Below are 23723 nucleotides of genomic sequence, written 5' to 3' on the forward strand. Positions count from 1 at the left end.
ATGAGTCATGGTCTGAGTAGAGAACTTCCATGACAAACCTAAAAGAATTTCTGACAGGGCTGATACTGCTGAAAATTTACAATGTCAAGTGAATTCACAGACTCACCAAGTTTTCTTGTGTGAAAGTTAGGCCGCTGATTGGGAAGAGAACCCTTAACCGTGGAGTGGGAGCATCTGGCTGGACTCAGACAAAACTGAGAATCTTGAACCTCTGAGTTATTTGGAGTTTCACTGGCCAATGCAAATAGCTTCCTCTCCAGTGTCTGAGAAGACTCACCTTCTGAAACAGATGTCTTGCAGAGGATGCTTAACCTTCTGAAGAACCATCACAATCATTCCTTTGCTGTCACTAGACCCCTAACTCGGATCAAGTCTCAGCATGCCCTAAGGCAGAGGTTGGCAAACTTCTTAAAGGACCAGAGGGTAAATATTTTCAGCTTTGCAGACTACTCAACTCTGCTACTGTAGTGCAATAGCAGACCTAGACAACACATGAAAGAATGAGCATGGCTGTGTTCTGATAAAACCTGATTTATAAAATCAGGAGGTGGGCTGGAGTTGATGTATGCGCTGACCTCTGATATACAGGAAGAAATCCAAAACCCTAGGGAGGTAAGAATGTTGGAGTAAATTTTTCACATGCAAACTGCATACCCTCCCATCAATTACATCCCCTGAAAAAGTCTAGAAAATAGTCCCTTCATGAAAGCATTGAGAAATACATTAAATAAGGGCAGCACCTGCATCACTGAAAAGCTCTGTGACTGTCCTCCCATATAGGTCAGGAATGGGAAATGTCACCATTAATATGGGCTCCCTGATTCAAAAGATAATCCTGGAGAAGCAGAGGTCAAGCAGCAGCACTTAACCAACAAAAACAAGGTAGATTCTTTTACCAAAAAGGGCAGCAGGGATGTACTAATAATCAGAATATGTTGGCCTGTGGAGATTTCTGTTAGTGGCTAATTAATCATGGTGTCTCCAGGAACGAAATAAGTAACTTACTAGATTAGTGTTTGATCTATAAGTAGGAAAAACTCCAGACCTGGTGGCTAAAACACCTGACTTAAATCACCACAATGGAGAGTCACAGTTTCTCAACCAGTTTTCAGACCTAAGCCAATTCATATACTCAGAGGCCACTGATTGAAGGCAGACCAAGTTCCAATGAGGAAGAACCCTGTAGCACTGTCACAAGTGCATAACATAAATCTTTCTCCAAGGATCTGTGGCCACTTAGTAGAATTACTGTGAACTGAAGGAAAGGAAAGATCCAAACTTTCAGGAATTACTAGACATGGGCTCTGAACTGACACTAGTTCTTAAGAACACTAAAACCTGCTGTTGTACAAGCAGTAGAAGTGGGGCCTTATGGTGATCATGTGATAGATGGAATCTAAGTCCAATTTTGAATCATAGTGGACCCAGGTGGTCTGTGGACCCCACCCAATTCCTGAATTTGAATAGATATACTTGGCAAGTTGTAGAATGCTCTACGGCTGGCTCTGTGATCCATGGGGTAAGGGTTATTACAACAGGAAGAACTAAGTAAAAAGCCCTGGAAATTCCTCTCTCTACTAAGACAACCAGAAACAAAACCATAAGCCTGAGAATTGCAAAAATCAGTGACATTACCAAGGACGTGAAATATGCAGGGGTAAGAATACCTATCACATCATCTTTGCTTGTTTGGTCTGTGCTGAAATAAGATGGATTTTAGCTAATAACTCTGGATAATAAATTTAATCAGGTTATGATTCCAATTGAAGCTACTCTTCCAGATCTTTACTAGAACAGATTAACACAGTCCCTAGCATTTCGCTGCAGCTATCGCCCTGGTTAATGCTTTTATCTCCATACCAATTTGTAAAGACCACCAGAAGCAGTTTGCTTTTACCTGGCTTGTATCTGTGGACACCTTCAAATCCTTGCCTCAGGGCTATTTCAACTCTCCTGTTCTTTGCCATAATACAGTCCACAGAGATCCTGATCATCTTGACATTCCATAAAACATCTCAATGGTCCACTACATTGATGACATTATGCTGAATGGATCTGGGAAGCAGGAAGCAACAAGCATAATACTTTAGATGCCTTAGTAAGACAGAAGTGAATCAAGACAGTGGCAGATAATTCCCACAAAAATGCAGGAACCCTGCCACCTCAGTGAAATTTCTGGGGATCCAATGATCTGGAATATGCCAAGACATTCCCTCCAACTGAAAGACAAGTTGCTACACCTCCCATCACCTACCACGAACAAAAGGAGCAGAATGCTTGGTAGGCCTTTTGGGAAGCAACACATACCACATTTGAGTGAGCTGCTCTCTCCATCTATCAAGCCACTTATAAACTTTCAGTGGGGACCAGAACAAAAGAAGGCAAGCTGATCTTCCACTTTGGTCTTATGATCAAGCAGATTCAATGACACTCCAAGTGTCTATGGTAAATAGGGATGCTGTATGGAGCCTATGGAAAGCTACCAAAGAAGCATACTTCGGACTGGGAGAAATTCCATGCCCTCCTTTACAGATAACTATTTTCCTTTTGAGAAGTAGTTTCTGGATTGCTACTAGGTCTTATTAGACAGTAAGTAAATGCCTAACTATGGGATATCAGGTGACTGTATGTCCTGAGCTTCCTTTCATGAACTGAAAGTTACATGACCAACCTAGCCACTGACTGGGTGTGCACAACAGCAATCTATCATCAACTGGACACAGAATAGAAAATACCAGGCTTAGAGAGATCTGGAAGTTACAAGTAATTTATATGAACAGGTGGCTCAGAATCCTTCAGCAATAAATCCTATAGTGCAAGGCCTCTTCTCTCTCTCAATCTACACCTATGGCCTCATAGGTGTTCATTATGATCAGCTGACTGAGGAAGAAAAAATTTGAGCCAGACTTACAGATGTTCCTACACAATATGTTGGTACCTGCCTGAAAGCATCATAGCCCCACTCAGGGGTGACCCTGAAGGGCAGCAGTAAAAGTAAAACTTCCCAGTGGGCAGCCCTTCAAGCAGTACATCTGGTTTACCACTTTTGTAGTGAGAGACAACTAGATAGACAGATTTACACTGATTCATTAGCCACTGTTAACTATTTGAATGAATAGTTAGGGAGGGAAGAAACAGGATTGGAAGATCAGAGACAAGGAAATCTAGAAAATAGATTTGTGCGTAAAACTCTCAGAAAGGGCATAGGCTGTGAAGATTTCTGTGGCCTAGGGAAAGCCCAATAAGGGCATCCACTGCAGAGGACGCTCTCAATAATCAGACAGACAAAATAATATGCTCTATGGACATCAGGCAGCCTCTTTTCCTAGCCAGCTAGCACTTGCTTAGTGAGCCAAAGGTGGCAAGGACAGAGTCTATGCTTGGGTTAAAAAAACATGGACTTTTCTTTACAGAGGCTGATCTTGCTACCACTACTGCTGAGTGTCCAACCTGCTAACAGTAGAGACCAACTGAACCTCTGATATGGCACCACTCCCCAGGGAGACTAGCCAGACACCTGGTGGCATGCTGATTACATTGGACCTCTTCCATTATGGAGGGGACAAAGAGTCATCCTCACTGGAATACACATGAATTTTGGATTCACCTTCCCTATTCACAGTGCTTCTGCTAGCACCACCACCTGTGGACACACAGGATACCTTATCCACCATCACCGAATTCTGTGTTTCTGATAAAGGAACTCATTTCAGAGCGAAGGATATGCAGCATTCAGCTCATACCCATGGAATTAACAAGTTTTATCACATACCCTCATCGCCCACAGAGGGCTACTAACAGAATGATGGAATGGCTTACTGAAAACTAATTTATAGCACCTTTTGGGAAACAGTATCCTGAAAGACCAGAGTTTTGTCTTACAGGATGTGGTATATGCTTCACAGCATAGACCATTATATGGTGCTGCCTACCTCACAGGCAGAATACATGGGTCTGGAAATCAAGAGATGGAGGTGGGAGTGGTTCTTCTCACTATTATATCTAATCATATCAAGTATTTTTGCTGTAAGCTTCTTTGCCATAGACATTTTGCCGCAAACATTTTTGGTACATAACTAATTGACTGTGAGGCAATTTTGCTGTAAAAGATAAAATAACTGGTTGACAGTTTGGTTTGACATATACAATACAAAAAAATATGTATGATGATGATTTCTTATTTTGAAACACACTACATTGGAGGAGAAAGAGGCTGAGGGCCTGGAAGGCACAGAGTTGAACCCACAATTCCTATGGAAATGTATAATGTCTATCAACAGGTGTGTGACAATCCATGCTCATGGATTAGTAAAATATCTACACTACCCTAAGCAATCTAGAGATTCGATGTAATCCCTATCAAAATTCCACTGGCATTTTTCAGATACAGAACTAATAATCTTACAGTTTGTATGGCACTACAAAATACCCCGAGTAGCCAAAGCAATCTTGAGAAAGAACAACAAAATTGGAGGCGTCGCACTCCCTGATTTCAAACTATATTACAAAGTCATAATAATCAAAACAGCATGATATTGGCATAAAAACAGACGCACAGATCAATGGAACAGAATAGAGAGCCCAGAAATAAACCCACGTGCATATGGTCAATTAACTTACAAAAGAAATCAAGAATGTACAATGGGGAAAGGAGAGCTTCTTCAATAAATTGTGTTGGGAAACAAGAACAGCCACATGCAAAAGAATGAAACTGGACCACTATCTTACACCACACACAAAAATTAACTCAATATGGACTGAAGACTTGAATATAAGCTATGAAACCACAGAACTCCTAGAGGAAAACTTAGGTGTTAAGCTCCTTGACACAGATCTTGGCAATGATTTTTTGACTGACAGCAAAAGCAAGAACAACAAAAACAAAAATAAACAAGTGGGACTACATCAAACTACAAAGCTTCTGCACAGGAAAGAAAACCATCAACAAAATGAAAAGGCAACCTACTGAATTGGAAAAATAATTGCAAATCATATATCAGGTAAGGGACTAATATCCAAAATAAATAAAGAACTCATAGCACTCAACAGCAAAAAAACCACATTGATTTAAAAATGAGCAAAAGATCTGAATTGACATTTTTTCAAAGAAGACATACAAATGGCCAAAAGGTACATGAACTGATACAGAGAACAGATTAGTGGTTGCAAGAGGGTAGTGGGGGGTGGGGGTGGAGGAAAAAATTCAGGTTTGATTATAGTTAAAAGCTAAAGCCACAAATATGAGTTTTTAGCAGGAATTTTCCAATATGTCATTATACAGAAAAGTGCTAAGGCTGGCAAATATTTGGAAAATACTGACTTTACACACATTAAGAATACAGACATTAATTCATGTTGTATATTTATACTTTGGTTATTCTATAACTAGTTACCATAAAATTGGATTATTTGGCAACATTTTCATAGGATAGTTTACATTAACTATAATGACTTAGGGCTTCCCTGGTGGCGCAATGGTTAAGAATCCGCCTGCCAATACAGGGGACACGGGTTCGAGCCCTTGTCCGGGAAGATCCCACATGCCGCGGAGCAACTAAGCCCGTGTGCCACAACTACTGAGCCTGCGCTCTAGAGCCCGCGTGCCGCAACTACTGAAGCCCGCGCACCTTGAGCCCGTGCTCCGCAACAAGAGAAGCTACCACGATGAGAAGCCTGAGCACCACAATGAAGAGTAGCCCCCGCTCGCCACAACTAGAGAAAGCCCACGTGTAGCAACAAAGATCCAATGCAGCCAAAGATAAATAAATAAAATAAATCAATTAAAAAAAAAAACTATAATGACTTAGTTATAAAATGTTAAGCCTCAGGACCATAATACTTGCATGTTCATTTTCTGAAGAAAAGTATTTACTTACTGAATGTTTGAAAGAGATAACTGTGTTTTATAATATTTAAACCACTATGACTTCAGTATTTTGTTATAATTACGTCAACCAGTATGTCCCTTTAAGGTTATGAACCATACATGTGTCCCTTTAAGGTTATGAAAATCCACTTGTCTTCCTCTTGAATTAATGATGATGAAGTAAAAATGAAGTGAGTATAGAAGAATATTTAAAAACAAAAATACAGAATCATGACTTTTCTCTACAACCTAATATAAAGATCTACTCCTAGAAGGAGCCAGTAATACTGGTAGACAATTTTTCTGGTCTGATATAAGACATAAGTCCAAAGATTCAGGAAACACAACAAATCCTAAATGAATAAATAAATAATAAACCACATACATGCACAATGTTATTAAACCTCAGAACTGTAGAACGATGTAAAAGAGAACAATGGAAACAATAGGAATAATAATTCTGAATCAAGAACTCTAGAAGCAGTTAAATTAGCATTCAAGAATGAGAGTAAAAAATGAAAACATGTTCAGACTAGTAGTATACCAAGGGCAGGGCAGTGGAAACAGTTCCCCCTGAGGGGCAATATATTGCCAATCAAAAATTTTAAAACAACAATAATAAAACTGAATAAAAATTTTTTTGCTTTTAAAGAATTGCAATGTCAGTGATAAAATATTTCTGCTGCCAAAACAGACCACTCCCACTTTCCTATTCTTATATGCCACTGGTTCATCCAGAGGAAGATGAGAGAATTTCTAACAAGTCCTTACTATGGATATTCTAAAACTGTATTTTAGAAGAAAATGACAAAAGAAAAAGTTTGAGATACAAGAAGAAAAGGTGAACAAAGAAATGCATAAGCATAGATAAATCTAAGTAAACACTGACTGCATGAAACAATAATAATGTCCAATTGAAGGGAGGTTTAAAAAAACAGAGATCCTCAAAAAATTACACTCCTGGGTATTTATCCGAAGAAAACAAAAACACTAAGTCAAAAGGTATATCAACCCGCATGTTCACTGCAGCATTATTTACAATAGCCAAGATATGGAAACAACCCACGTGTCCACGAATGGATGAATGGATAAAGAAAATGTGGTATAGATATGTCTGTATGTATATACATATATATGCATACATACACACTGTAAGATTACTCAGCCATAAAAAAGAATAAACTCTTGCCATTTGCAACAACATGGATGGGCATTGAGGGCATTATGTTAAGTGAAATAAATCAAACAGAGAAAGAGAAATACTATATCCCACTTATATATGGAATCTAAAAAAAAAAAGCTCAAAGATACAGAGAACAGACTGGTGGTTGCCAGTGGTGGGAGTGGGCAAATGGGTGAAGGGGGTCAAGAGATACAAACTTCCAGCTATAAAGTAAAGAAGTCATAGACATATAATGTACAGCATGGTGACTACAGTTAGTAATACAGTATTGCATACCTGGAAGCTGCTGAGAGAGTAGATCTTAAAAGTTCTTCTCACAGTAAAAAAAAATTTGTAAGTATGTGTAGTGATGTTATTATGGTGATCATTTCACAGTATTTACAAATATTGGATCAATATGTTGTGCACCTGAAACTAATGTAAAGTTCTATGTCAATTATATTTCAATTTAAAAAAAGAAAGAAAATCTGATAGGTAATAAAAACAAGTGTGTTCCAAATCTGACTGGTCAGGACTTCCAATGGACTTGGGTAGGAAAGAATTTTTTGACACAGTGGTTTTCTGTGCACAAAGAGGTGTGACTGTGGTTTTGAAATCTTACCATAACCCTTCACACCGAAAGCTCATGTACAAAACCACTGGTAATTCTCTCCAGTTTTTCAGAAAAAAACAAAGGAGTACAACACACACACACACACACCCCCCCAGAGAATGAAAATGCTGAACATCAATAACTCAAAAAAAAAAAAAAAGAAAAAGAAAAAAAAGGGAAGGACAGTGACTAGGGCTCTAGAGTTCTGGAGCTTGTGATTAACTCCAGGGTTTTAGTTAAGCATACACGGTAAATATTTAACAACAGCCCTAGAAAAAGAGAACAGACTTCTATTGACTTTTAAGTCAATAAAAGGAAGCAAAAATAAATCAACTGATTGAATTATAACATGTTACCTAACTTCAACTTGGTCTTTACATTGCTAGCAATTCTTACTTTCATCTGCTTAAGCTATCACATTTCTTTCAGTCACAATTCCCAACTTTTTCAGCCAGAGCTCCTCCTACAATATCCTCATGCTATAAAATAATATTCCCTACCACTTACTAAGAAATTTGAAGCTATTTGTATATCCTCATCTGGCCTAAGTTAATAGTAACAGTCTTGTTCCAACAACTGAAGCTCTTGTCGCTCTATATTGATAGGGTAGCCTCATTTACCTCCTAGAAATGTGCTCAGTTCTGTTTCATCCTAAAATATCCTTCTCTCAACTCTGCTACCCCTTTTTAAGTTAAGGCCTTCCTGGTTTCTGATTCTGAATTATACATAATCCATAGTCATAAAGGGTAGAAAACTTAGCTTCTGTTTTTATCCTATATTCTTTTTTCCAAAATGATATTAAAAACTGACTCAGGGTAGGCATGATCATAGTAGGTCCCATAAAGCAAAGACCGGGTATAATTAATTTTCTTCATATACTATCATGAGCAAGTAGACATAGACTAAATATTTTAAGTCTTTTTTTATATATTTACTATTGCTTTCTTACATTTGTGAGGGTTAAATAATTGTGACAATTTGATCTATGCTCAAGTCTGAGAGGCACGTACCCTTTTTAAGTTTCCGGACAGCCAGCATACAATGACTAGGAGAGAGATCCCATATTCTTAAGGTCTTATCATCACTTACAGTAGCACAGATGGGCAGATAAGGATGTGTAGCCAAACCCCACACCTCTCCTTCCATGTGTCCCTGTAAATAAAACATAGTTAAGATCAATTTAACCTAAAGATACTTGTATTTAGAAGAAAACTAAAGACAACATTCAATAATATATAATAATGATAGGATAATGAATAATAGATAAATCTAATAAAACTTTTCTCTTTATCTTTGGAATATACCTTAAAATACCTTCGTAACAATTTTATCTCCACAGTTACAATATAATCAAGTTACTACTGAAATTAGCTTCAAAATCCTACAACATTTCATGTGGAGAAAATAGGAATTGGCTGCCCTGGAATGCTAATAATTGCCATACAGGAGGGACTTCCTGCATGACAGAGCACGGGAGTACTGCAGACCTGTGCACCAGTGAAACTGGTAGAAATTATTTTAAAAAAATTAAGTCTCTGGAAATGGTTTCAAGGAAATAGAACAAATTAAGAAACATTTACTCAAGAAAATCTGCTAAAATTCAGTAAGAACAGTGAGTTTGCTGTATTTGAACCGAGACACCCCTTTTCTCCCTCTTCCCCACTCACTGACATGAAAACTCCATACCAGATTGATGTAACCAAGAACAAGGGCTGTCTCTCTCCCCAGCCACTAGGGGAGCTTTCTTCCCAGAAGGGGCAGGGGTCAGCATGTCTCATCCTGCCCCCAGCTACCTGCTATTGAGGCTAAATTCTTGGTGATTGCTGCTGAGAGGTGGGAGCTCCCTCCTTCTATCCACCCCCTATTCTGAGATGGAGGCTCTATCTTAGGTGCAGTGGCCAGTAAGAATACTGGGGCCTCAATGTCAACTCAAGAAGACCTGAGGCTACTTGCTCCCTCCCCACCAACTGAGCACTGAGATGTAAAGCAAGGGACACTCAGAAAAAGGAAGCATTCCACTGTTTTCACCCTCAACTACAGAGACCTGGATCAGAAATTTTTCCCAGAGAGAGAGAGAAGCAAGCCATAAAACAGCTCCTAGCCTCTTCTCAAAGCAACTGACTTCATTTACTACAATGTGGAAAAGTTGAAGCCTAAAGATGCTCTTGAAAACAATGGAGGTTGTGATGAAAGTTAATTGGGAGGCAACTGACAGACTCACTGGACATGGCTAAAATGAAGGCCAGCTAGTCTGTCTAGGAAAAACAGGAAAATCTCATAGACAATGGGAAGAGACTGCTTAACTTCAGGACTAATCTCAAACAGTAACCTAGGGAACTGTCCCTTTTAAGAAGCCTGAATTTGATTGGTTTAGCCTGTGAAGGACTTTATTCTCCAGGAAAATGTTGAAAACAATAGAGTAATCAGTGAGCAATTAATAGAGTTTAACAGCTGGATGTGGTTAGGGAAAGAGGCCATCAAAGAGGACAGAATACTTCCTAAATCATTTTATGGAGCCAATATTATCCTGATACCAAAACCAGACAGACACCACAAAAAACTACAGACCAATATCCCTTATAAATATGGATGCTAAAATCCTCAACAAAATACTAGCAAACTGATTCCAACAACATATAAAAAGAATTATATACCATGACCTAGTGGGATTAATCCCAGGAATGAAAGGTTGCTTTAAAATCCAAAAATCAATCAATGCAATATACTAATTGCTGTTGACAAATGACACAATCTTTTTTTTTTTTAACGTCTTTACTGGAGTATATAATTGCTTTACATTGTTGTGTTAGTTGCTGCTGTATAACAAAGTGAATCAGCTATACATATACATATATCCCCATATCTCCTCCCTCTTGCGTCTCCCTCCCACCCTCCTTATCCCACCCCTCTAGGTGGACACAAAGCACCGAGCTGATCTCCCTGTGCTATGCGGCTGCTTCCCACTAGCTATCTATTTTACATTTGGTAGTGTATATATGTCCATGCCACTCTCTCACTTCGTCCCAGCTTACCGTTCCCTGTCCCCGTGTCCTCAAGTCCATTCTCCATGTCTGCCTCTTTACTCCTGTCCTGTCCCTAGGTTCTTCAGAACCATTTTTTTTTTTTAGATTCCATATATATGTGACACAATCTTTTACGATAAAAATAAGCAACAAACTAGGGATAAAAGAGTAATTCCTCAACCTGATAAAGGGCAAAGATGAAAAATCCACAGTTAACATTATACTTAATGGTAAAAGACTGGATGCCTTCTCCCTAAAATTAGAAACAAGACAAGGATGTTTACTCTCATTACTTGTGTTCAACATAGTACTGGCAGTTCCAGGCAGCATAATTAGGTAACAAAAGGAAATAAAAGGCATCCAGATTGTAAAGGGAGAAGTAAAACTATCTTTGTTTGCAGATGACATAATCTCTTACAGTATACAGAAAATCCTAAAAAAATCACCAAAAAACTATTAGAAGTAATATATGAGGTAAGTTATTTTAACAAAATAACTACAAGACATGTACACTGAAAACTATAAAACATTGTTGAAAAAAGTTAAAGAAGATCTAAATAAATGGAGAGACCCACGTTCATGGATCAGAAGATTTAATATTGTTAAGAGGCGCCAGTCCCCAAACTGATTCACAGAATACTGCTGCTACAAACATTGTTGTACGTGGTTTTTTTTTGGTATATACATGAATGCACTTCTACTGTGTACATACATTCCCACACTTTTAATTACTATAGTTTTATATTATCTTTATTTCTAGCACAGAGAGCTTCTCAAAAATTTCTTGACTATTTTTGAATAGCTTTTCTTCTAGATGATTAAACAAAATCTTTCCAGAATTTGTGAAAAATCTCATTAGGATATGGATTATGATCATACAGAATTTATTTACATCTTTTATGCCTTTAGTAAAATTTTACAGTTTTCTTAATACACGTCTTGCATATTTTTAGGCATCTTTATTTCTGGTTACTATATAGTTTTCTTTGTGAGTACCATTTTATGTCATATGTGTTAGCTGGTCATTGCTGATATGTAGAAATACTACTGACTTTTACATGTTGACTTTGCATATATGCAATTTGTAGGACTCCTTAATTAGTTCTAATAATTTTTCAGTTTATTCTCTTGAATATTCAAGGCATAGGTTTATAATATCCGCAAATACTGATATCCATCCAGTGTCATCCATTTGCTTCCAACATGTACACCTTTAATTGTTTTGTTTTGTTTTACTGGACTGGCTAAGACCTCACATACAATATTGGACAGTAATGGTGAGACCTGGTATCCTGTCATGTTCCTGACATTTAGGAGACAGTAGATATTTGAAATCTTAAACTTTATAATAAATATTAAAAAAATAATGTTATTTAGGACTTCTAAAAATCTTTTCCTACAATTATGAAATATATTTTTGAATAGGTCCATCTATGGATTCATCTGTAAAAGTGTATTTGTGTTTATATTTTCCAAGAGATCATAAATACGTTAAACACCATGACTCTAACATCTTTTTACTTTAAAGGAATATCATGTGACTGAAATTAAAGAGTAAGACATGAAAGTTTGACAGTTAATTTAATATAAAATGTTTTGTTATTTGCTTACAAATTCTCCTTGTTACATCAGGGTATTATGTTAACCTTAAAGCATGTGCAGTGTTCTCATCTACATGTACTCTTTGGTGTCTTAACAGGAGTGAAGTGGGGGCTGGTGAAGAAATCAGTCTGTATTAAGAAAGAACATAATTCTTTTTCAGGGTAAAAGGCAAACCCAAAATGTGTTACTATACAGAGTTGCATGAGGACAATTTTTCATTAGAGTAAACACTACCTCACCTGCTGTGTTTTATAGTATCAAAAACCATAATATACATAGGAAATGTAAACCTGAAAAATTAATACAGCATTCTTGACGGAAATGTTAAGGATTAGCTAATCCTGCTGTTTCATGTTATATTTCTACCACACAAAGTCTGTACTTCTGGATTTTCAAAATCACTAACATATTTTCATGGATAAATGTTTTCAGCAGTAAAATTTTAGCATACATTCATTTTTTACCTTTCTAAGTTAGAAACTTAGAAAGAATGAACTAAACTGAAGAGTTTCATAGAAAAACAACTGCCTTAGGTTCAACAAATGTACTTCAAAGAAATAAAATTAAATATGAAATAAATGGACTGTGTTAAATTAATTACAACTGGCTTTTCTTTCTACTGGTTTCTTGCTTTGCAATAAGAAATTACTGAAAATACTGGCAATTATTCTATATGATAATGCGCATATTATTTACAGATACTACTCATTTAACTATGATTAAATTTATGTTTTTGTAAATATTAACATTAACAAATATTTCCCTAAATAATTTAACATTATTTTTCACCACTGCCAACTTCTGGCTCTTATGTATTGAATCAACTGTATACAAAGGGAAAAGAAAGCATATTAACATTTAAAATTACCTGGACCAGAAGTGTTACTGGGCCACTTTTATCCACTTCTAGTATTTCACCATTCTTTGTGCCAACTAAAAGATGACCATGTCCTAATGATATGGCACGTATAGATGGGTTATCTTCCAAGAGAAGACCTAAAATGTTAAACAGAGATGTTCTTCTAGGTATGAAGTTACTATAATACAAGGGTGTATATACTGCCAATGATGCTATTTTGACGATGCAAATCACGTTACACGGTTGTTTTCTCCTGTATTTTAAGTATTCTAATAAATGTACCACATTTTCCCCAATCATTCAATTTACTAATCTCAAAAGTAAGTACCATTTATATACTACAATTCCATAATTCAATATTATTCCAGATCCCCTACTACCAGTCTGACAACTGTTTCTTTTCCTTTTACATTTGCCCCTCATCCACCTCCTGACCCTCTTAGAGCATGTACAATATTCTGGTTAGTAATTTTAATTCAATTCGATTTAAGATTAATTCATTTATGTTTACTGTACCCTAGGCAGGCTTCAGAGATATACTGGTAAACGTGATAGAGCCAAGCTTCTGCCCTCAAAGAGCATACAAAGAGGAAAACAGACCTTGTGTGAGGAGCATATTGAAAACGGAACAAAAGGGAATTTAACCTTTTGTGAGGGGGAGAGGGGATGGGAGTGTAAGGAATCATTCTAGAAGAAACAGTGTTTGAGATCTGAAAAATAAGCATATGGTCAGGTAACTGGAGGAAGCAGGAGGGAGGAGAAAGGGGAAATTCTAGGCAAAAGTGACAGCATACAGGAAGGCCTGGAGGTCAGAGACAGAGCGCTGTAGTGCCTTAACGCACTATGAGAAAGGGTAAAGGAAGAAGGGCCTGCAAGGCTAGAGAGGGAGGGTCAACAAAACACTAAGATGAAACAAAAGGCCAAGTTTGAAAACAATTCCCTGACTGGTGGTAAATGTGACACTCACATGGCGATTTTCTTTGAAAAATTAAAAATGTTAAAAATTAACACTGATAATCTTGTATTTGTTTATATTTTACTATGTGTATCACTGAAAATAGATTTTGAAAGGACAGCAATGATTCTGGCATCCAGTTAAGCGGCTTCTCTTAGTGAATTCTGATGCCAGTCTAGTAAAGAAGGAAAAATATACCCCAGGTGCTCCACCTCAGTGCCCACCATGTTAATAAGCAATTAATCTTTTTTCCACATATCTCAAAATCTCAAATCACCTTTAGATCCTGGGGCCAAAGCAGCTCTTTTTATAGCATAGGTCTTGAGACATCTTTCAAAGGAGTCATCCCAAAGAGCTACTACCCCATCTTTCCCTCCAGTTACGAATCCCTACAAAAGTAAAAGTTTTAAGTTAATGAAGATCTAAATATTTAAAAAATAATAACCTTCTTTTATATTGAAAAACTCTAGAGGAAAGAATATTTATAGCCAAAAGTTACAGCTTGTAAAAAACAGAAATTAGCATAGAATCCATTATGTTTTTTTAAACATCAACGTGGAATTTGCAAAAATATTTACAGTGACACAAAACATTCTACTTTTAGAATAGGACTTTAAAAACACAGTTTGCAATTTGGAACCATAAAGTAGCTCTACCACTTTCAGCACCTTCTCCTGGAGGCTTCATAATCTCATCCTTTAAAAAAAGAGGGGATGATAATAATAGCTACGGGACTTCCCTGGTGGCTCAGTGGTTAAGAATCCGCCTGCCAATGCAGGCGACACGGGTTTGAGCCCTGGTCTGGGAAGATCCCACATGCCGCGGAGCAACTAAGCCCATGTGCCACAACTACTGAGCCTGTGCTCCAGAGCCCGTGAGCAACAACTACTGAGCCTGCGTGCTGCAACTACTGAAGCCCACGCGCCTAGAGCCCGTGCTCTGCAACAAGAGAAGCCACCACAATAAGAAGCCTGCTCACTGCAACGAAGAGTAGCCCCCCGCTCGCCACAACTAGAGAAAGTCCGCGCGCAGCAACGAAGACCCAACACAGCTAAAAATAAACAAATAAAACAAATAAGTTTATTGAAGAAAAAATGATAGCTACCTCACAGGATATGGTGATAACATATAAAGTACTTAAACAATCTCTGACTCATAGTAAGCGATTAATAAATACTAAGTTAAACTTTTTTTTTTTAATAACAGCAGACCTATTTCACTCTGGGTTCAGGAGTTTGAAAAGAGGAAATAAATACGGTCAGGAAGACTCTAGCTCACATATTATTATTGGGTAGCTCAGCTAAGTAGAAAGGTAGTGTCCCTGTACTTGTGAAAATGTTCTGCACTCCATGATCAAACTATGTTTAACTTAAAATTTATTAGGTTACTTACTTTTTCCAATGCATGCATACTGAACACTGGTCCATCATGTGCTTTAACTGTCTTTACAAGAAAGATGTCTCTCCAGATACACACATCTCCTGTGGATGTTCCAGAAAAAGCCATCTCTTCAGTCCATCCATATACTGCACACATCATTGTGTCATTTTTCCCCAGTGTGCCTACGTAGCCTTTTCTTCCAATCAATCCTCCCCCTGGTTCATAAAAAACATTATGAAAGTACCACTTTCAAAACGTATAAAATTCAAAGCAATAAAATTTCTCTTCTGCTGTTGTTCTTGTTTAAAGAGAAAGACATGTAACAGTAAGGAGAGTTAAAAAGAAAACTAAAGGTCTCTCAGTCAGTGACTTGGGCAACACCTTGCTTGGCTACGGCAGGCATACCCATGGCTGCTTTCAGGTCATAGCTTTTTGGATAAACAAAAATATGTACTAAGTTAGTTTAAATCAGTCTTTTGATTAATATTTTAAAAATTATATTATGACATATTTAATACAAAAAGTAAAAAAAATACAATAAGCTCTTCTATATCCATTATCAACTTACATAAAATTACTAAACAATCAAAACATATGCCAATCCCATCTCCCTTCTTCACCTGCTACTATTCTGAATGTGATCTTGATTATTCTCACACATTCCCTTATACATATTTTACTACTTATTTTTGAATTCTTAGGTAACATGTCATTATTTTTCATGTTTAAAATTTTCTATAAATACATATCCTATATGTATTCTTTTGCAACCTGCTTTTTTCACCAACAATTTGTTGTGGAGTTTTATGCATGTTGATTTGTACCCCTAGAAAACTCATTTTCCCGACTATATAGCATTCCATTATATAAATACAACATTTTCCTATTAACGGGGACTTAATAAAGTTGCTTCCAAGATTTTGCTATTGAAAACAATGCTGCTTTAAACACTCCTGCAAGGGCCTCTTCTATAAAAGTGCAAGAGATTCTCTAGGAATGCCTAGGAATGGTCATAGGGTATTTGCAAAAGAACAGCATGTAGATGAGAGGTATCAGCTCTGTGACCAAACTGTCCTCTAAAGTCGATACACCAACATATATTCCCATTAATAGTGAAAGGAGTTCCTGTTGTTTCCCACCTTTCAGAACACTTGGTATTATCAGACTGGGGGATGTGAAATATCAACCGAATTTTATTGTGGTTTTAATTTGCATTTCTCCAATTATTCATGAGCTTTATCATCTTTTCCTATTTTTATTGGTCATTCATTATCTATTGATATCTTTTGCCCATTTTTCCAAATGAACTCATTCATTCATTCATTTATTCAAGAAATATATATAGATACCAGACACTATTTAAGGCAATGGGGGCAGAGCTATGAACAAAACAGACAAGACAACAAAATTCCCTGCTTTCATGGAGCTTCCTGGTGAGAGACAGTCAATAAATATGACAAATAAGTAAAATGTGCAGGATGTTAGATGATGACGGGTGCTATGGAGAAAATGTAAGCATAAAAGGGAGATAAGAAATGAGAGGGGTCCATTTTAAGAAGAGTGGTTAAGAAAGGGCTCATTGAGAAGGTGGTATCTGCATGAAGACCTGAAGGAGGTAGCAAGAGCAAGCCATGCAAAAAGAGCGTTCAAGACAGAGCAATCAGCAAACGCAAAGGCCCCAAGGCAGGAATGTGACAAGAATCTTCAAGGAACAACTAGGGAGGCCAGTATGGAGTAGCAAAGAAAGTAAGGGAGGCAGTAATGAGAGATGGGGTCAGAGAGGTCAAAGGCAGCACTACAGGCCATTGTAAGGATTTAACTTTTACTCTTTATGAGATGAAAAACATTTGGGTGGTGGAATGACAAGACTTGGCATATCACTTATTACCAGGTTCATTGTGATTTCTGGGTTGAGGGTAATTTGAATAGCGGCAAGGATGAAAAGAGTTAGAAGGCTATTTCAATCATCTGGGCAAATGATAAGGGTGACATGGGTCTGGTGATAACATAGAAGATGATGAAAAGGAGTCATATTCCAAATGTATTCAGAAGACTGTCTTTTAACATATCAGCCAGAGTTGTTAGTGCACTTGGAAGGGCAGTTAAGTCAAGTGGTGAAGGGGAAAAAACAGGTTAGACTTCTCTCAAAAGAAGGAGAAGATAACTCACAAATTTAAAGTGTAAACAACTGTGTGGATGTGTTTTAGTGCATAGGTAAGAAGAGAAATTGATTAGCAACTGGAGGGTAGAGCTCAAAGAGCGTTTTTGTTTGGTTTTACTTACTTAAGATGGAGAAATAACACCACATTTATATACTGAAGGAAAAGAGTTGGTAGAGAGGGAAAACTGATAATGCAAGAGAGAAAGGGAAGAAGAGTTGGAATGATGTCCTTGAATAGGTGAGAGATGGGATCTAGTGCACAAGTGGAGGGGACTGGGTTTCACTAGAGCACAGATTATCCATCCAGAGCAGGGTCAGCGAACTATGGGCTGTAGGCCAAATCCTGCCATCACCTGTTTTTGTTCAATGCCCACTGGAGCACAGCTGCAGTGGCTATGTCGGTTCTCTTCTCTGCTCCCAGAGCCTGCCTCCCTGACTTTTGGCTGCCAAGTAGCAGCCGCCTAGGGCCCGAGCTGGTCACCATCCACAAGTTGAGGACTTTGCTATGGCAACTGTTGGGCACCCAGCAGTGAAATCACAGTCCAGGAGTTGCCTGGCCTCTGGCCATCTGCCCAAGTTGAGAAGGTAGGGCTCTTCAGGAGGAGAAGACACACTAGGATCAGTGTGTTGCTAGGGCAGAGTGAGGCTGACTATGGTCTCCCCCGAGCCCAACCTGCAAGTCCTGTTCACTGCAGCAGTCTGATCTTGGATGGAATGTCTCCAGTTAACGGCAACTGGGTGCAAACTGGGTACGGCAAGGCAGGAGTTTTCTCTCTTGTTCTCTGAGTACCTATATAATATTCTTGATTTTGTCTCTGTGTCTGGAAAGTCTAAAATATTTACTATTTGGCCATTTACAGAGTTTTTCCCCTCTGGTTTAGATAATCATTTTTGAGTTTTCTGATACACACAGCATAACATGTTTGTATTGTACAAGGTCATACCAGCCATGGAATAGAGTTCAAATTCCTTAGAGATTAATAATTCATAACTTGCAATTCTCAAAGCCTGTATCTGGGATAGGAGGTACAAAGCTCCCTTTCAGCCTTAGTCCTACGTCATCTTTAACTTAGTTTACATAAAGCTATGCATTTAGAGGGTAGACAGATGGCATTTATTCAGATTAATAAAGTGGGTACTTATTTCCCAGTTGACTACTGAACTCTGGATCAGAATCTCAAAGTGAGGAATGCTGAAATGCACTAAAGTCTTAACATTTATTCTTTTATGGTTCAGTTTCAGGTCTACTTTATGACAAATCAAAATCAAGGAAAAAAGTTATTCAATTGTAAATCTTTTCATTTTAAGGCTATTTACTTTCTTTAAGTCTCTTATTTCAGACAAACTTATAGTTTTTTTTTTTTTTTCAAAACCACAATAATAGCATTACTTGCTGGGTATTTGCAATTCCAAGTGACTAAGATACTCAAAAGTTTCGTTTAAATGAATGCGAATGAAAATTACAAATGTGAAGATACTTCTTTTTACTTTGTAAATGTATATACACTATGATCTGATGAGTCTGTGATAAAGTATTAAAAGAAGTCTGAAAATCGACTCATGTCCTATGTAGTTTACAATTTGAAAGCTAATTCAATTTGGGAAATATCTTCACTAAGCCTATTCTTTTCTAACCTATGTCTCACTTCTCTCTATAGCTATGTATTTTATCTGAAAGGTTTAAGTGTACTAAGACTTTGTCAAATTGCTGGAATTTATAAGTATGCTATTTGATTTGGAAAAGAGACTTTTTAATTTTAAAATATGAACTTCTACAGTCACTAATTTACTAAATGACTAAAGTAATATAACATTCCATTTCTATATCATTTTATAGCACATAAAGAATTTTGACACAATTTCTCATTTTTAGTTTAGACTAAAAAACATGTCTTCAACAGAAGAATGAAGTCTGGACATCACTTGATTAATCTCATAAGTTAAATTCTTTTGCAAATATGAATACTATATCAATGCAGCCAATAAATAATGATAAAATGAATCTTAACTTTGTTTAAAATGTATCAAGACAACTGTGAATCATTCTTCTAAAAAAATACACTTTTCACTTTTGAGAATTTTAGATTTTCATAAAAGATGCAAAGTAACACAGAGTGTTCTCATATACTGCTCGCCCGCCCAGTTTCCCATAACATTAACATGTTACAATACTACAGACTACTTGTCAAAACTAAAAAACCGACATATTTGATATATTACTATTAACTGAACTCTAGAATTCATTCAGATTTCACCTATTTTTCAACTAATGAAACTTCTGTTCCAGGATCCAATTTAGGATACCACACTGTACTTAACCAAATCGCTTTTAAAAGTAATAGTTTCTACCAAATGTAAAATAGCTAGCTAGTGGGAAGCAGCCGCATAGCACAGGGAGATCAGCTCGGTGCTTTGTGACCACCTAGAGGGGTGGGAAAGGGAGGGTGGGAGGGAGACGCAAGAGGGAGGAGATATGGGGATATATGTATATGTATAGCTGATTCACTTTGTTATAAAGCAGAAATTAACACACCATTGTAAAGCAATTATACTCCAATAAAGACGTTAAAAAAAAAAAAGTAATAGTTTCTTAAATTTCAAAGTAGCAAAAAAGAAGCACTTCCTTACCTGCTCTACGCCAAAATTTCATGTGTTTAATTCCAGCTGTAATTAATTTATCAGGCACGGACGGGTTCATCTTTACAACAAAAATCTTATCTTTACTTCCTCTGAAATAAATACCAAAATGTTTTAACTCTGAAGATAAATCTCTCCTGTAATAACCTTTTGCCTAATCCATACCCTATCTTGATTACTCCATTACTAAATGCTTGGCCCACTTGTCTCTTAGGTTTAGGCTACATAATCATGCGTTTGTACATTTGTTATTTTGTTATTATTTTAATTTATTAACTTCTCTGAACAGAATCTTAAAAGATAGGAACAGTGAGAACTGAACTTCTTTTGGATAGCACCTACTATAGTACTGTACATAGAGAATGCCATTTGTGGCATGAATGAGTTAAAGAAAAATAAAATTTTATAGTACTCTGTTACAGCTTAATATAGTCTTTCCAAATACAAAATCCTCTTAAACTATCTTTTATTTGGGTCCTGTCTATATACTCTGAAAAAAGCATTTATCTATATTTTAAAAGTGCTTTTATGTATCACTTTAGGGAATAGGAAGTTAAAAAAATAAGTCTCTGAAACTGTTAACTATTTCCTCCTTTAAAGCAATTGCTAATATTTTTTATTATTATGAAATAATAATGCTCACTGTAGAAAATTTAGAAAATGAAAACTATAACAGAGAAAATAAAAATAATCTATAACTTCTTTGTGATACATGTGTGTATGTATCTCCTTTCACTCAAATATATAAAATGAGTATTTTATAATGTTTTCAATGACTACAGAATAGCTTATCTTACAGTGGAATTCACTCTACCTATAAATGGAGATTTTTGATAATCACTACTTTGAATATCATATTACAGTTACATTAAAAAGTGTGTTCACAAGGGATAAACCTACAAATGAATCATGAAATCATTTGTCTTTTTACCACGATTATACTATTTATTCAATGGTAATAAAGACGGCAACAATTTAAAAAGTTATATTTGCTTGATTTCAAAACTGTTATAAGTAAAAAAAAAATTTTAAGTCCAAGGTAATTTCAGTATTTTGCCAATGTGATATCAAGTTTTTTCCCTACCTTGCTATCGAAAGTTTCTCTCCTTTTTTCCAGTCCCACAGCACAACAGTGTGGCTATCATCTATTCCAACTGAAGCCAAACGTTTCCCATCCGCTATGAAAATTAATCACAGAGACAGACTGATCATTAACATTCAGAAGATAAAAAACACTCAGTACATATTCTGATACCACAACACTATATTTAAAATTTTATAAAATATTGCTAAATGTTAGGCACACATACAGCTATGAAACAAAAAGCAGAATTTATGAGGAGGGGGAAGAATAGTTTCTCAATGCATCTAAACCTATCTGCTGACTTCTTCCTCTGACTTCACTTACCTCATCTTCTACCAGCTTAAGATAGGGGAAAGGAGGAAGATAAGAAAAGTAGAAAAAAGATATTTAAAAGATGAGAAGGAAAGGGAAAACTAAGAAAGAAGGAAGGAAGAAGTGATATACACCAATGAATTTCACCATAGGAACTCTACTGTGATATAAGAAGTCATAGGGATTACAAAAAGTGAATCAAATGCAAAAGACATAGGTTACAAATACATATTGCTGTTTAATATGACTGTAGTGAAGGTCAATTATTCTAGTTGTTACTACCATCAAGCAACAAGTAATGACTATTAGACAAGAGATTGCGCTAAGTCAGTCATGCTGGCAGGTGTGCATATGTTTATAGGTTGTAAAGGCAATCTATAATAAAACATTTGCCACTCTGCCACACTTTTTGCAAACCTCAATTAGTTTGTTATCGCTACCAGTGGTATTTTTCTTGTTGACTCCTTTACCATTCAGTTTCTTCACCTTTGGCAGATATTAATATGTGTATATACATTTCCCCCCACAAACTATAGCAATTCACTATCACTTCAGTCAGAGCAGCAGAAAGCACAAATTTACTGTTTCTTAATATAAAATTCTCTATTAATGGTATTTCCCCACTCTTCCCAATCCATACCCCAGCTTTCACTGTAGATCGATCTGTAGTTGTTAAACTTTTATATATGTAGCAAAGAGTTAACGTGATCTGAAATTATTTTGATAAGACAGATTGGAATTGTCACTTCATAGAAATGTTATACAACAAATATTTCAGTTCTCACCTCTTTCTTAGCTTTCACCCTAAACATTTTCAAAGTTTACTCTGTGGCTGCAAAACATTAAATGAGACCAGGGTTTGCCCAAGGTGGGAAATACATACCACTAGTGGTAACTGAGACAGTTTCAGAGGTTATGTAGACAAACATTTTTTATTTTAATAGAAACATCTTTATAATAATGGGTATTAAAATTACACTCATTAAGTTATTATTATAAACCAGCTAGCAAACCCACACTTTCAGAGCCTTGATTGGTTAGGACAACAGTATGCACATTTGATTAAAAATCGTGAAGGTCACTATTAAATGACAAGTTTAGGCAAAACTAATTTAGACTAAAATGCTATGTATTGCCTCTGCATTTTGATCATTCTTACTGAGATAGAAAACTGCCTTACCTGAGAAATCAACAGCACAGACACCATATTGGTGGTAGCCCTTTAATATTGACAATGGTTTAATGGTCTCTGTGTCCCATATGTGAACTGAGGGATCCCTACCTACCTAAAATAGAAAGAATTATAAAAGTCATTTTATGCAATTAAATTGTTTATTTTCATATCTATAAAAGGAAATAAAACAGGAGATTTAACAGCCTTTGTCATATTTGCTATAAATATTTATCAAATAAAAAGTATAAAGCAGACTGTATATGTGATCAACATTTTTCCCTTACATTTGTTGAAAAGCTAATGAGACTAGGCTCAGTGTTTCTAGGAATGTTCTACAACTACGTAGCTCCTAAACCTCATCCTATACTTCATCAATAAAGATAATGCTTACCAAGCATCTATTATTGGCAGCGTTACTATGCTAGGTACAATGAGCACTAAGACAATTAGACAAATTTTGCAAACTCATTGGGAAAACGAGATATTTTCCATTAAAATAAGAACATCTGGTAATACATGCTTAATGGGGATGAAAAGGCTGTAGAGAAAATCTTCATGGAAGAGATGCTACTTGACGCGGGCCTTCAAAAAGTGTAGGTCTTAGATAAAAACAGAAGCAAGCAAGTATATTCTAGGCTAGGATAATGGTGTAAACAAGATACAGAGGGGTTAAAGCACCAAGCAGGTTAACAAGACTTAATTCTTAATTATTCCTCTAGACTCAAGTAATCACTTCCTTTTTAAAAAAAAAATTATTTATTTATTTATTTATTTTATTTATTTATGGCTGTGTTGGGTCTTCGTTTCTGTGCGAGGGCTTTCTCTAGTTGCGGCAAGTGGGGGCCACTCTTCATTGCGGTGCGCGGGCCTCTCACTATCGCGGCCTCTCTTGTTG

At 36.6% G+C, this 23723-nt stretch overlaps 1 protein-coding gene across 7 annotated transcripts in view; it reads right to left on the reverse strand.

Annotated features, from left to right (window-relative positions):
* Window positions 1-23723, reverse strand: part of EML5 (EMAP like 5) — a 168314-nt gene that overhangs the window by 56749 nt on the left and 87842 nt on the right. For 6 of the 7 annotated variants that reach the window (XR_009500978.1, XM_059914793.1, XM_059914792.1 and 3 more), the window contains exons 15-21: window positions 22835-22936; window positions 21343-21436; window positions 20250-20350; window positions 15473-15675; window positions 14358-14469; window positions 13135-13262; window positions 8652-8793 (exon numbers count right to left, since the gene is read on the reverse strand). Coding sequence is in view for 6 of the 7 variants with exons in the window: in XM_059914793.1 (XP_059770776.1) it covers window positions 8652-8793; window positions 13135-13262; window positions 14358-14469; window positions 15473-15675; window positions 20250-20350; window positions 21343-21436; window positions 22835-22936 (882 nt within the window). In the remaining variant the exon portion in view is untranslated. The remainder of the gene's footprint in view (window positions 1-8651; window positions 8794-13134; window positions 13263-14357; window positions 14470-15472; window positions 15676-20249; window positions 20351-21342; window positions 21437-22834; window positions 22937-23723) is intronic. The other variant, XM_059914794.1, reaches the window with a different exon arrangement.

The sequence above is a fragment of the Balaenoptera ricei genome, chromosome 2 (genome assembly GCF_028023285.1).
Source record: "Balaenoptera ricei isolate mBalRic1 chromosome 2, mBalRic1.hap2, whole genome shotgun sequence".
In the NCBI taxonomy this organism is placed as follows: Eukaryota; Metazoa; Chordata; class Mammalia; order Artiodactyla; family Balaenopteridae; genus Balaenoptera; species Balaenoptera ricei.